This window comes from Amblyraja radiata, chromosome 19 (assembly GCF_010909765.2).
Source record: "Amblyraja radiata isolate CabotCenter1 chromosome 19, sAmbRad1.1.pri, whole genome shotgun sequence".
NCBI classification, from domain to species: domain Eukaryota; kingdom Metazoa; phylum Chordata; class Chondrichthyes; order Rajiformes; family Rajidae; genus Amblyraja; species Amblyraja radiata.
The window spans coordinates 20,357,097-20,372,201 of record NC_045974.1 but is presented as its reverse complement, the minus strand read 5'-3'; the positions used below and the strand labels follow the sequence as shown (position 1 = coordinate 20,372,201).

At 49.7% G+C, this 15,105-nt stretch overlaps 1 protein-coding gene across 5 annotated transcripts in view; it reads left to right on the top strand.

The window, feature by feature from the left end:
* The window catches only part of nr1h4 (nuclear receptor subfamily 1 group H member 4), a 38,243-nt gene extending 28,795 nt beyond the window's left edge, over positions 1 to 9,448 (top strand). For all 5 annotated transcript variants that reach the window (XM_033037903.1, XM_033037900.1, XM_033037899.1 and 2 more), the window contains 3 exons: positions 1,486 to 1,632; positions 7,328 to 7,441; positions 8,754 to 9,448. In XM_033037903.1, the coding sequence (XP_032893794.1) occupies positions 1,486 to 1,632; positions 7,328 to 7,441; positions 8,754 to 8,992 (500 nt within the window). In that variant the 3' untranslated portion in view covers positions 8,993 to 9,448. The remainder of the gene's footprint in view (positions 1 to 1,485; positions 1,633 to 7,327; positions 7,442 to 8,753) is intronic.
* Positions 9,449 to 15,105: the final 5,657 nt, after the last annotated feature.

The window sequence follows — 15,105 nt, the reverse complement described above, 5'->3', positions numbered from 1 at the left end:
ACCCTTTAATTCCCACCCTGTCTCGTATCACGGAAACAGGCCCTTCAGCCCAACACGTCCGTGCTGACCAAGATGCCCCATCTACGCTAGTGCCACCCATCCCACATTTGGCTCGCACGACGCCTATAAACCTTTCCCATCCATGTAACAAAGAGAATTTAAATTTAATTGATTGAATAAATTTAGAATTAATGGGAAATCCATATCCCACAATTTATGGTAAAATACAAAGTGCTGGTGAAACTCGAATGACTGTCCAGGGAATGGACTGAAGATGTTTTGAGTTGGGATCCTTCTTCAGACTGGTGGAATGTGAGGGGGAAGGGCAAAGAAAGCTGGAAGAACGGAGAGGCAGGCATAGCCTGGCCGGTAATGGATGAGGGGAGGATGGCTTTGAAACGAACGGTGATTGCAACGAACACCAGAGATTAGCAAAAACCCCATTCATCTGCCTATCTAACACCCCCCTCACCTGTGTCCCCCCACCACCCACCACACTTTGTCCTGCATCTCCTCTCTCCCAGCTTTCTTTCCTCTCTCGCCCCTTTACAAAAAGTCTGAGTGTTTGACAGCACTGGGCCTCTACTCGCTGGAGTTACCACTGGTGGGAGAGTCTAGGACCAGAGGTCATAGCCTCAGAATTAAACGCCGCTCTTTTAGAAAGGAGGTGAGGAGGAACTTCTTTAGTCAGAGGGTAGTTAATCTGTGAAATTCATTACCACAGTGGGCGATGGAGGCGATTAGAACGGGTGTCAAAGATTATGTGGAGAAGGCAGGAAAATGGGATTAGGAGGCAGAGATCAGCCATGATTGACTGGCGGAGTAGACTCGATGGGCTGAATGGCCTAATTCTACTCCTATAACTGGTGAAGAAGAGTCCTGACCTGAAATGTCAGCTATGCATGCTCTGCAGAGATGCTGTCTGACCCGCTGAGTCACTCCAGCACTTTGTGCCCGTAGGGAGTGATTTACTGCCACGGGATTCCTGGCCTCTCACCTGCCACAGCCTTAGAATAAAAGGACATAATTTTATAAAGGAGATGAAGAATTTGTTTCGTCAGAGCGTGGTGAATCTGTGGAATTCATTGGCACAGGTGGCGGTGGGGGCCAGGTTATTGGGTATATTTAAAGCAGAGATTGACAGGTTGTGTATTCGTAAGAGTGTCAGGGTTATGGGGAGAGGGCAGGAGAATGGGGTTGAGAGGGAAAGATAGATCAGCCATGATGGAACGGCGGAGTAGACTTGATGGTCCGAATGGCCTACATCTGCTCCTATGACTTATGGACATGAATTTATGCTCCTGTGGACATGTTGTGTATCTGACCCCTCCAGTTATGAGTTCAGTTTGTGGTCAGAGGTGACCCCCAAGGTAACTTCCGTTGTGTTACTCCAACACTTTTTGTCTTTTTTGGTGAACCAGCACCTGCAGTTCCTTATGTCAACTGTGAGACAGGTGTGTGTGACGCTGCCTCTGCTCTCCGCAGGCTTCCAAATGTTGGACCATGAGGATCAGATCGCGTTGCTGAAGGGTTCCGCAGTCGAGGCCATGTTCCTCCGCTCCGCACAGATATTCAGCCGGAAGACCCCGTGCCAGCAGAGGGAGCTGTTGGAGGATCGAATACGGCACAGTGGTGAGGGAGGGCCTTTGAGGGAGCTCCACACTGTGGGAGGGGCGGTGAGGGAGTGCCGCACTGTGGGAGGGGCGTACTGAGGGAGCAACGCTGTGAGGGAGGGGTGGTGAGGTAGCCCCCCCCCCTCCTGGCTTTCACCAAAGTCTGCCCATTCCTCTATCCATCCCCGAAGATGGTTGTCAAAAATTACAGCAGGGTCTTGATTGGTTGGGCAGGTGGTCTAAGGAATGGTTGATGGAATTTAATACAGAGAAATATGAGGTGTTGCATTTTGGGAGCACTAACATGGGCGGGATCTAAACAATGAATGGTAATGCTCTGGGGAGTGTTGTAGAGCAGAGGGATCTAGGAGAACAGATACATCGTTCTTTGAAAGTGGTATCACAGGTAGCTAGGGTGGTCAAAGAGGCTTTTGGTACATTGGCCTTCATCGGTCAGAGTATTTATAGGAAGTCCTGTTGCAGTTGTATAAGACATTGGTGAAGCCGCATTTAGTGTATCGTGTTCAGTTTTGGGCACCATGTTATAGGAAAGATTTTGTCACGCTGGAAATGGGTGCAGAGAAAGACACAAAAAGCTGGAGTAACTCAGCGGGACAGGCAGCATCTCTGGAGAGAAGGAATGGGTGACTTTTCCGATTGAGACCCTTCTTCAGACTGGATTGGGAAGATTTACGAGGATATTGCCAGGACACAAGGGCCTGAGCTATAGGGAGAGATCGGTGGTCTCTATTCCTTGAAGCACAGGCGGATGATGGGTGACAATAGACAATAGACAATAGGTGCAGGAGTAGGCCATTTGGCCCTTTGAGCCAGCACCGCCATTCAATGTGATCATGGCTGATCACCTCCAATCAGTACCCCGTTCCTGCCTTCTCCCCATATCCCCTGATTCCGCTATTTTTAAGAGCCCTATCTAGCTCTCTCTTGAAAGTATTCAGAGAACCTGCCTCCACCACCTTCTGAGGCAGATAATTCCACAGACCCACCACTCTCTGTGATCAAAAGTGTTTCCTCGTCTCCGTTCTAAATGGCTTACTACTTATTCTTAAACTGTGGACCCCTGGTTCTGTACTCCCCCAACATCGGGAACTTGTTTCCTGCCTCTAGCGTGTCCAAGCCCTTAACAATCTTATATGCTTCAATGAGATGCCCTCTCATCCTTCTAAACTCCAGAGTGTACGAGCCTAGCTGCCCAGCCACCCAGGGTGATCTTATAAAGATGTACAAAATCATGAGGGGAATAGATCGGGTAAATGCACAGAGTCTTTTGCCCAGAGTAGGGGAATCAAGAATGAGAGGACATAGGTTTAAAGTGAGGGGGGAAAGATTTAATGGGAACCTGAGGGGTAACGTTTTCACATAAAGGGTGCTAGGTGTATGGAATGAGCTGCCGGAGGAGGTAGTTGTGGCAGGAACAATCACAACGTTTAAGAAACAATTAGACAGGTGCATGGAAGGAACAGGTTTAGAGGGATATGGACCAAATGTGGGCAGGTGGAACTAGTGTAGATGGGACATGTTGGCCGCTGAGGCCAAGTTGGGCCAAAGGGCCTGTTTCCACACTGTAGACTCTGTGACCATTGAGCTGTCGTACTGTGAAGAGCTGCAGCTTTGAACTCTCCTGTTGATGCAAATGGTTCCCACCAGGTACAAAGGGACAGATAATTCTGATTTAATGTCGACTGTTGAAAGTCTAAATATCAGCGGTGCCATTGTGGGAAGTGGCAGTCTTGGCGAGATAACGTGTACACTTTGTGCCTCAATATTCTCTCCATCCTTCACTGTGTCATCTAGCAACTTTTAACTTAAGGGCATTCTCATGGATAATTCATCGGTATTGTCTTGCATTATCACGAAGACCATAATGAATTCTTAACACTGTGTGAAATGTCTGGTGCTGGCCTTTCTGCAGGAGGTTTTATTAACAGGCAGATCTAAGATAAACGAGAGGGCAGCGTTTAAAAAAAAAAAATCCTAACTCTGTCTCTCCCGGTGGAGGATCGATGATCCCATGTGTTGCTGGGCGGATGATTCCTCATCATATTGTGCATTGAAAGGTTCTTCAACCTTCTGTTGTCGTTATCATCCTCTCCTCAGTCGGACAATGGAACCACTCTCCCACCTGCTCCCCATTCAAATTCAGCCCACGTTTACCCGAGTTTAATCTAATTTTATTTTTTAGTTTAGAGATACAACGTGGAAACAGGCCCTTCGGCTCAACGAGTCCACGCACACCGGCGGTCACCCCATATACTATTTCTATCCTGCACACTAGGAACAATTTACAGAGGGCAATTAACTACAGACCTGCATGCCATTGGAGTGTGGGAGAAAACCGGAGCACCCGGAAAAAACCCCACGTGGTCACAGGGAGAACTCAAACGCCAACCCCGTACAGACAGCACCTGTAGTCAGGATCAAACCCGGGTCTCTGGTGCTGTAAGGTGGCAACTCTACCGTTGTGCCACCCTCAGTCTTGAACCACACTGTACAACACTAACCACAACACCTCCCCAGCAACAATCTACTATCAACTTTTTTTTAGTTGCACTTTATACTTTGTTGGGTTTGCACTATTATGGTCTGGTTACCTAGTGTTAGTGATTATTAATTTTTCGTATTCTTAATTATTGTATGATTTTTTTGTTGGGATTGTGTTAACATCTGTTAAGCTGCAGCGAGTAAGGAGTTCATTATTTCTTACGGGGCATATATAATATTTAAACGTGAGACACAGGGAACTGCTGGAATCTTGAATTACCCACAAAGTGCTGGAAGAACTCAGTTGGTCAGCATGAACAGGTTGGGCCGAATGGCCTGTTTCTCTGCTGTATGACTCTTTGCCTCGACAGGGTATTGCCTATTTCATCAGAGCCACGCCCCTTCTGTCTGCTTTGATAGTTAGAGGCACAGTGGTGCAGCAGTAGTGTTGCTGCCTCACAGAGCGAGGGACCCGGGTTTGATACTGACTCTGTGTGCTGTCTATGTGGAGTTTGTATGTTCTCCCTGTGACCACGTGGGTTTTCTCCGGTGCTCTGGTTTCCTCCCACGTGCCAAATACAAACAGGTTTGTCGGTTAATTGGCTTTGGTAAAAATTGTAAATTGTCCCTAATGTGTAAGGTGTTGCTAATATATGGGGTGATCGCTGGTCGGCGTGGACTCGGTGGGCCAAAGGGACAGTTTCTGCACTGTATCGCTGAAGTCTAAAGTCTATGAGATCTTATGGCAATTTTCAAAGCATAGTATGAGAGACATGAGGAACTGCAAATGCTGGAATCTTGAAAAAAACATAAAGTGCTGGAGGAATTCAGCAGGTCAAGCAACATCTCTGGATGCCAGCACTTTCGCTCCAAAGATACTGCCTGATCCGATGAGTTACTCCAACACTTTGTGTTTTCTTTTATAAACCAGCATCTGCAGTTCCTTGTTTCTGTACTAGACTATCAGAGAATTGGCAGCAAGACATTACTATATTTGGGTACCATAGTCATACAGCATGGAAATAGGCCCTTCGGACCAACTAGTCCAACCAAGATTCCCCGCTAGTCCCATTTGCCTGCGTATGGCCCATATCCCTCTACACCTCTCCTATCTACAAATTATTGATCCACAGACATTGAATTTACCCATGGCTGGTGGAGAATTTAAATGTAAGGCCATTCTCATTTAAATGTATGCCCTCTCGCATTTGACATTTCCACCCTGGTTGGGATAAAGGTACTGACTGTCTACCCTATCTGTGCCTCTCATAATGTTATATACCTGTACTTCTATCACGTCCACCCCTCATCCTCAGTTGTGAATTATTTGTCTCTCTGCGGTATATATTTTCTAATTCCAGGAGAAAGATTTGACTAATTTCTCTTTCGCGATGAAAGAGTTTAAAGGTTTTCACCAAGGTCTGGATCCACTTTACTCGCTGTGATGGTGTAGTGAGATGGAATGGCAGTGGGCAGCGCCACCAGCTGGTCTCTGTAATATACTGCAGGCTTTCCCTAACCCGAAACCTCAGCAATTATTGCCCCACTCCCTCTAGAGATACTGTTCCAGCCTGTTGGACTCGTGGCTTTAAATCACCATTAAGCCTTCAGCTTCCTCCAACCCTTCCCTCCAATGTCCTATATCTCTCTCCCTTACATGTTTATCCCACTTCCATATAAAGATATTTGGATGGATATGCGGATAGGAAAGGTTTAGATGGCAAATGCAGGCAAATGGGACCAGCCCAATAAGCCAACTAAATGATTGCTCCTTCAACAATGCGGCCCTCCCTCCCCTCCATGGTGTGGCACTCCTTCAACGCCCCTCCCACAGCGCGCCGCTGCTCCACAGGGGGAGGGGGTTGTTGTGGCTGTGAGGGTGGCCAGTCCTCACCCTGTCACGGTGGGTATCGAGGAGAGGTGTGTGCATGGAGCGATTCCGGCCGAGCTTACCCCCGCTCCGTTGGAATTGCTCATAGGACCTACGGCCCGGGTCCCTTCCCGAAGCTGGCCCCAGGCAGCATAAGCCGCCTTTCCGAGATGCCCAGGGGCCGTTCCGTGACGCGGAGAGGCGCGTACTGGACAGGCTCCCCCTGCACACTCTGCACTGCCTCGCCCTTGTCTTCCGTCCGGACCACTGGCGGTCCGCGTTACCACCTGACAGCGGGAGTGGTTCTCAGTGGAGGCCGCTCTATAAGGGAGAACTCCCCCTTTACATCGGGGACCTGTGGTGGAGAGTGTTGCACATGGCTGTGGCGTGTAACAGATACTTGAGCCGGTTTACGGACTCGCCAGCCGCCTGTCATTTCTGCAGCGAGGAAGAGACGGTGTTCCATTTGAACATGCAGTGTGAGACGTTGCAGCCCCTGTTCGACTATCTGAAGGTACACAAAAATGCTGGAGAAACTCAGCGGGTGCAGCAGCATCTATGGAGCGAAGGAGATAGGCAAACGTTGCCTATCTCCTTCGCTCCATTGATGCTGCTGCACCCGCTGAGTTTCCCCAGCATTTTTGTGTACCTTCGATTTTCCAGCATCTGCAGTTCCTTCTTAAACGACTATCTGAAGGGACTATTCCTCAAGTTTTGGCTGCATTTTAGCCCCACACTCCTGATATTTGGGCACCCGGTACAGGGGGAAGGTCGGGAGGGAGGGGTCTCTGCTCCTGGGCCTGGCCAAATTGTCCATTCGCGGGACCAGGCAGCGGGTAGTCCAAGGCCGCACCGGGGTTGACTACCTGCCCCTTTTCCGGGCCAACTTCCGTGCCCGCGTATCCCTGGAGAGGGAACACAATGTGTCCACGGGGACTTTGGAGGCCTTCCGCAACGGGAAGTCGAGTGTTTTGTTGATAAAGTTGGCGTTATATTAATTTGATGATCGTTTGTTTGTAAAACTGTCAACATAGGCAGTCTTTGATTGTGTTAGTACTCTGTGTTTATTTTTATTTTTTGAATAAAAGTATTTGTATAATTTAAAAAAAACACTCCCACCCCACCCACAGTGCGGCGCTCCCTCAGTATCGGCCGTCCCGCAGCGTGGACAACATACATTAGGGGGGAGGGGGTTCAGACAGGCAATCAAGACATGTCGTTTATATATTGGAAATAAACTATTTTGCTTTAGTTTAACCTAATTTGCTCATTCTGATCGGAGTTACTAACCTTGTTGGCCGCTGTAGTGAATGTAACGTGCGATGGTTTCTATGTTGACCAGGCATCGCTGAGGAATACATCACCCCCATGTTTAACTTCTACCGCAGTATCAGCGAGCTGCAGATGTCCCAGGAGGAATACAGTCTGCTCACCGCCATCACTATCCTCTCACCAGGTGCGGCCCCACGGGGTACAGACTCCCCCTCTCACACCGCTTCACCACATCCGCGCGTCTCCCTTGGGACAGTTGTGTCCTCGGCAGGGGTCACTCTCTGAGTCAGGGACCCGGCCTTGGGGTGAGGTCAATGGGACAACGCTACCTCATTGGCACCTGTACACAAGTACAGTGAAATTCATAGATAGACACAAAAAGCTGGCGTGATTCAGCCGGTCAGACAGCATCTACGGAGAAACGGTTCGGGTCGAGAGCCTTCTTCAAACGTCGACACCCTTCTTCCGAAGAAGGGTCTCGACCCGAAACGTCACCTATTCCCTTTTCTCCGTAGATGCTGCCTGACCCCTGAGTTACTCCATCTTTTTGTGTCTATCTTCGGTTTAAACCGGCATCTACAGTTCCTTACTACAAAGTGAAATTCATATTCTGTGTACAGTTTAATGACAATCCTACTATACAATAGTTGAAGACAGATATAAAATGCTGGGGTAACAGCGGGTCAGACAGCATCTCTGCAGATAACTGGGTGACGTTTCGGGATGGAACCCTTCTTCGCTGTAGTTTTGGTTAGGCTGCATTTTGAGTATTAAGTGGAGATCTCGGCCGTCCGTGATGAGGGTGTAGAGAGGGTGCGGTTGAGGTTTACCTGAATGATGCCTGAATGAGCGAGAGAGGCACAGTGCTGGAGTAACTCAGTGGGTCAGGCCGCATCTCTGGAGATAGAGGATGGGTGACACTTCGGGTCGGAACCCTTCTTCAGACTGAGTCAGGGGGGAGGGAAACTGGAGGTATGAAAAGGTTAAGAACAAACCAGATTTGGCATAGTTGACCAATGAAAGTGAAACCCACAATAGTTAATTGTTGGCTGTGAAAGAGGTGATAACGAAGGCATTATATGCATGCGAACAGTGGAACTGGCAGGACGTCTATGATGCAGGAGGGGCCGAGAGAGATGGAATGCAGGAGTTACTTGAAATCAAATACATCTACGTTAATACCGTTAACATACACAAAATGCTGGAGTAACTCAGCCGGTCAGGCAGCATCTCTGGAGAAAGGGGGACAGGTGACGTTTTGGGTCGAGACCCTTCTTCAGACTGAGAATCAGGGGAGAGGCAAACTAGAGGACTGAAAAGCAAAGATCTTTGCTGAAAAGGTTCACAACTCTGGGCTCATACTGCTGTGTTGCTCTTCAGAGACGCTGCCTGTCCCGCTGAGGTACTCCATCCAGCATGTCGTGCCTATCTCCGCTGGGTTGTAAGGTGGGTAATTCAGTGCTACCCCATGGTAACAGTGTCGCTCTCTGCCGCAGATCGCCTGTACGTGAAGGACCGGGACGCGATCGACCGGCTCCAGGAGCCGCTGCTCGACGTCCTGCAGAAGTACTGCAAATTCAAGCACCCGCTGGAGCCGCAGCACTTCGCGCGGCTGCTCGGTCGACTCACCGAGCTGCGCACCTTCAACCACCACCACGCCGACATGCTCATGTCGTGGCGGGGCCGCGACCACAAGTTCACCCCGCTGCTCTGCGAGATCTGGGACGTGCAGTGAACCCAGCCGCGGCCAAGTCACTGGCGACCGAGGGGTGGGGGGACCTGTCCCCATCTCCAAACCCCCTCCCACCCCAGCGACCATCCATCCAGTGCCAGCGAGGATGGGACTCCAGCTCTACCTCCACCTACCAAATATGGGCCGCCCGCATGTTCAATACCTCCCGGCCCCTTGTCTAACCCAGCCACAGGAGTCAATTACAATTATGAACAGCGCGGCACAGTGTCGTAGCAGCTAGAGCTAAATTAAGATATAAACTAAACTAAAGTAAAATTAAAATGTTTAGCCCTATAAGGCCGGCACAGTGACGGTAGAGTTGCTGCCTCACAGCGCCAGGTACCCGGGTTCGATCCTGACCTCACTACTGTCTATGCGTGGATTTTGTTCGTTCTCCCTGTGACCGCGTGTGTTTTCTCCGGGTGCCTCGGTCTCCTCCCACATCCCAAAGACGTGCGGGTTTGCAGGTTAATTGGCCATCTGTAAAATGCCGCAGAAACAGGTCCCGGAGTGTAATTGTCATATATTTAGGTTAGGTTTATTATTGTCCCGTGTACACTGAGAAGGTTTGTTTTAAAAGCTATCCAAACAGATTAAATGACTCCATGCACAAACAGCATCAAGTTAAACTGAAGTCCAATAGGTAGAGCAAAGGGGAAGATACAGAGTGCAGAATATAGGTTTCTCTGCCATTGTAGTCCATCAGTTCCAGAGACAAAGTCCAATGCCCACAAAGGGGTAGAGGTGAATCGAACAGCACCCTCGCTTTTAGAAGGAGCATTCAGAAGCCTGATAACAGAGGGGATGAAGCCGTTCCTGAGTCTGGTGGTGCGCGCCTATAAGCTTCTTTATCTTCTGCTGGACTGGAGCGGGGAGAATGAGAAATGGCCGGGGTGGGACAAGTCTTTGATTATGTTGGCTGCTTTCCCAAGGCAGTGTGTAGTGTAGATGGAATCGATGGTGGGAGTCTGGTCTGTGTGATGGACTGGGCTGCATCCACAACTCTGCAGTTTCCTGCAGTCTTGTGCAGAGCTGTTCCCAAGATGTGATGCAACAGTATGCTTTCTATGGCACATCTGTAGAGGTTTGTAAGTCGCTGAAGACATGCTGGATTTCCTCAGTCTTCTCGGGAAGTAGAGGCGTTGGTGTCCCTTCCTGGCTGTGGCTGAACAGGTGGTTCATAAGTTATAGGAGCAGAATTAGGCCATTTGGCCCACCGTCCACGCCGTCATTCAATCATGGCCGATCTATCTTTCCCTCTTAACCCAATTCTCCTGCATTCTCCCCTTAACCCCTGACACCTTTACTAATCAAGAATCTATCAATCTCCACCTTAAATATACCCATTGACTTGACCTCCACGTCCGTCTATGGCAATGAATTCCACGGATTTACCACCCTCGGGCTAAATAAATTCCTCTTCATCTTTCTAAAGGTAAATATTTCTATCCTGAGTCTACGGCCTCTGGTCCTAGTCTCCCGCTAGTGGAAACATCCTCTCTGCATCCACTCTATTCATGCCTTTCACCATTAGACAATAGGTGCAGGAGTAGGCTATTCGGCCCTTCGAGACAGCACCGCCATTCACTGTGATCATTGCTGATCATCCACAATCAATACCCCATCACCATATCCCCTGACTTCGCTATCTTTAAGAGCTCTATCAAACTCTCTCTTGAAAACATCCAGAGAATTGGCCTCCACTGCCTTCTGAGGCACAAAATTCCACATATTCACAACTCTCTGGGTGAAAAAGTTTTTCCTCGTCTCCATTCTAAATGGTCTACCCCTTATTCTTAAACTGTGGCCCCTGGTTCTGGACTCCACCAACATCGGGAGGTAGGTTTCAATCAGGTCCCCCCCCCTCCCCCCTCCCTCATCCTTCTAAACAGCAGCGAGTACAGGCCCGCGGTGGGTGGGGAGAGGACAGGAGGTAGTGTTAGTGGGGTTGGTGCCTAGTTGGGGACTCGCCCCGTCCGTTATCGGCCCTTTCGAATGCCGCTGATTTGGCGGTTTCGCAACTTCCGAATAAACGGAGACCCGGGTCAGGAGGAAGGAGATAGAGAAAGATGGGGAAGAGAGGGACAGACTGACCAGGACAGGAGGAGACAGAGAGACGGAGAAATAGAGAGGGACAGAGAGAGAGAGGCGGGATGTCTGGTGCCTGGCGGCTCCGTCCACTTCTCGGTGAGACTTTGTATTGGAAAGAAACAATGTTACAGGCAGCGCGGAGAGTGTAGGAGGTGGGAGAGAGGGGTCGGGAGACGAAGGTGAAGAGTGGTCCAGGGGTGAAGAGAGAACACGGGTCGTAGGGTGAGGTGGGGAAGCGGGCTCGGGAGATGAAGGGGTAGGGTTCGTGATGGTGGGGGAGAGGGCCGGGGGTGAAGGGATGAGAGGGGCCGGGGTAAGGTAGTCGAGAGTGGTCGGGGGTGAATTGGGGGCGAGGGGGAGAGGTGGCAGACAGATACAACAGCACCGGGAAAGGGGCGGGTGGCCTTGGATGGGTACTGAACACAAATACACACGCTCACAGGCCCACACACACAGACCCACACACACAGACCCCACACATACACAGATACCACACATACACAGATACCCCCCACGCACACGCAGACCCACACCCACATACACAGACCCACATACAGAGACCCCCCCCCCCCCCCACACAGACCCACACCTACGGACTCACATACACAGACCCACACACAAAGAACCACGCACACAGACCCACACCCCCACGCACAGACCCCCACACACAGACCCACAAACCCAAACCCACAACCAGTGACCCCTCCACATACACACAGACCCACACACACACAGTCCCACACATCCACAGACCCTCACACTCACACACAGATCCCCACATACAGACTCACACAAACAGACACTCACACACGGACCGTCACACACTCACAGACCCACACACTCACAGTCCCACAGACCCACACACTTGACTGACACACAGGCTCCTTCACAGTCTCACACATCCACAGACTCACACCAACACACCCATACACAAACACACACCATGGCCGTCGGAACGGGGGTGCGTTGGGTGCGACCGCACCCCCCTTTTTTCCCTTAAGAAAAAAATCTGGAAAATTTGAAAAAAAAATCAACGTTTCCACTTTGGAAACGGCCAGTTCTCTGTTCTCTCGTCCCGGGGCGGGAGTGGCTGAATCTGAACCCAATGGCTGTAACCCCAACACCAGTCGCCGCTGCGGCGGAGCCCGCTCCCCTCGCCTCCCCCCACCGCCGGGGCCCAAGCCATCTTCCCCCCACACCACCCCCGCTGGATCCACGCCACCCTCGCTGACCCCCGCTGGGCACACGCCACCCCCGCTGGGCCCACGCCACCTTCATTGACACCCGCTGGGTCCCCGGCACCCCCACGGGGCCCATGCCACCTTCATCCGCCCGCTGCACCCGCGCCACCTGCATCTTCGCCCCCCGCAAGAAAGAGGGGGGATGTGAGAAGGGGGAGGGGGAGAGAGAGAGAGGGGAAGGGGAGAGGGAAAGGGGGATTATCTTGAGTGAGATTGCAAAATTAAGGTAGGTTTTGGAGCTATTAAATTTTCTCCTCCATATGAATAATATTAAAAAATATCAAATAATATCAAACAATTAGAACTGCTTTCTTTTCCTTGATAACAATACTGAAAAATATGATTTCCATAGTTTGTGACATAAATACACATTTTAATGGGATCATTATATACAGATGTAACATTTCCATTTTGAGATCGGGAGGAGGTGGGGGGGGGGGGGGGGGGGGGGGGGGGGGGGGGTGCTGGGGGCAAATATGCGTCAAGCCTATAGCCTAATCGTTAAAGAGTTAAAAGATAGCCTAATCGATAAAGCGCTGAGAAGAGGAGTCAGAGCTGACAAGGAAAGATACTCTGAGAAGTTGAGGAGCAAGTTCCAAACTAGTGATTCTTCTTCAGTTTGGAAGGGCATGCAAGAAATCACCAGCTATAAGAGGAAAGCCCCAGCTCTTTGGGCAATCGTCAGCTGACGAACAACCTGAAGAGATTTACTGCAGGTTAGAAAATCAGAAACGTAACCCTGAAACCCCCTCCCCAACAAACACAGCCAGACCCCAGTCTGCAAAGAATGGATCCTGCACCCTCTCCTTTCCATTCACCACTTCACACCTACTTAAGGCAAGACTACAGTATGAAAAGAGTGGAACCTTTCCCACCCCACCCAACACTTCACACCCACTTGCAGCCTGACCTCAGTCTGCAAAGACTGGGCCCTTCTACATCCACCCCATTCCAATCACCACTCCACTCCAATTACCACTTCACACCCAATGACTGCACCTCCACAGACACCTCTGTCAAGCTTCTCAAGTTTGTGGATGACAAAACCCTGATTGGACTTATCCAGGATGGGGATCTCTGTACTCTTTTCAGTTTGACATCTTTCCTATAACATGGAGCCCAGAACTGAACACAATATTCTAAATACGGTCTCACCAACGTCTTATACAACTGCAACATGACCTCCCAACCTCTATACTCAATACTCTGACTGATGAGGGCCAAAGTGCCAAAATACCATTTGACCACCTGATATACCTGCGACACGACCTTCAAGGAACCATGCAACCATCAACCATTCCTCTGCCCACCTGGCTAATTGATCCAGATCCTGCTGCAATCTTTCACAACCATCTTCACTATCTGCAAAACCACTCACTTCTGTATCATCAGCAAACTTGCTAATCTTGCCCTGTTCTGTGATGTTTCAGAGTGCTGGAGTAACCCAGCGGGTCAGGCTGAGTATAGAAGTTGGGAGGTCATGTTGCAGTTGCATAAGAAGTTGGTGAGGCCGCATTCAGAGTATTGTGTTCAGTTCTGGGCACCATGTTATAGGAAAGATGTCATCAAACTGGAAAGGGTACAGTGAAGATTTATGAGGATGTTGCCAGGACTAGAGGGCCAGAGCTATAGGGAGAGGTTGAGTAGGCTGGGACTCTATTTTGTGGAGCACAGGAGGCTGAGGGATGATCTAATAGAGGTGTATAAAATCATGATTTGAATAGATATGGTTGAGTCTTTTGCCCAGAGTAAGTGAATCGAGGAGCAGAGGACATAAGTTTAAGGAGAAGGGCAAAAGATTTAATAGGAATCTGAGGGGTATGTTTTTCACACAAAGAGTGGTAGGTGTATGGAACAAGCTGCCAGAGGAGATAGTTGAGGCAGGGACTATCGCAACATTTAAGAAACAGTTAGACAGGTACATGGATAGGACAGGTTCAGAGGGATATGGATCAAACGTGGGCAGGTGAGACTAGTGCAGATGGGACATGCTGGGCTGAAGGGCCTGTTTCCACACTGTATCACCCTATGACTATCTTTCCCTCTCAAACCCATTCACCTGCCTTCTCCCCATTACCTCTGACACCCGTATCAATCAAGAATCTATCAATCTCCTCCTGAAAAATGTCAATTGACTTGACCTCCACAGCTGTCTGTGGCAATGAATTCGACAGATTCACCACCCTCTGACTTAAGAAATTCCTGCTCATCTCCTTCCTAAAGGAATGTCTTTTAATTCTGAGGCTGTGGCCACTGGTACTAGACTCTCCCACTAGTGGAAACATCCTCTCCAAATCCACTCCATCCAGGTTTTTACCAGGCTGGGACAGACAGCAACAGCTTCACACCACGTCCCAAAGCTTGTCCTGTCCTGCATCACCCAAGGCAGCAGAGATGTTATTGGAGAGGGCAAGCACCGTAACAAAGTAGCTCACAATGGTTTGGGTAACATTCAGGAATGACTATGCATGGCACATCATGAATATTACTGAAGAACGGTCTTGACCCGAAATATAATCTATACCTTTTCTCCAGAGATGCTGCCTGACCCACTGAGTTACTCCAGCACTCTGTGACATATCACCTATCCATGTTCTCCACAGATGCTGCCTGACTCACTGAGTTACTCCAGCACTCTGTGATATGTTACCTATCCATGTTCTCCACAGATGCTGCCCGACCCGCTGAGTTACTCCAGCATTCTGTGAAATGTCGCCTATTCATATTCTCCGCAGATGCTGCCTGACCCGCTGAGTTACTCCAGCACTTTGTGACTATTTTCCC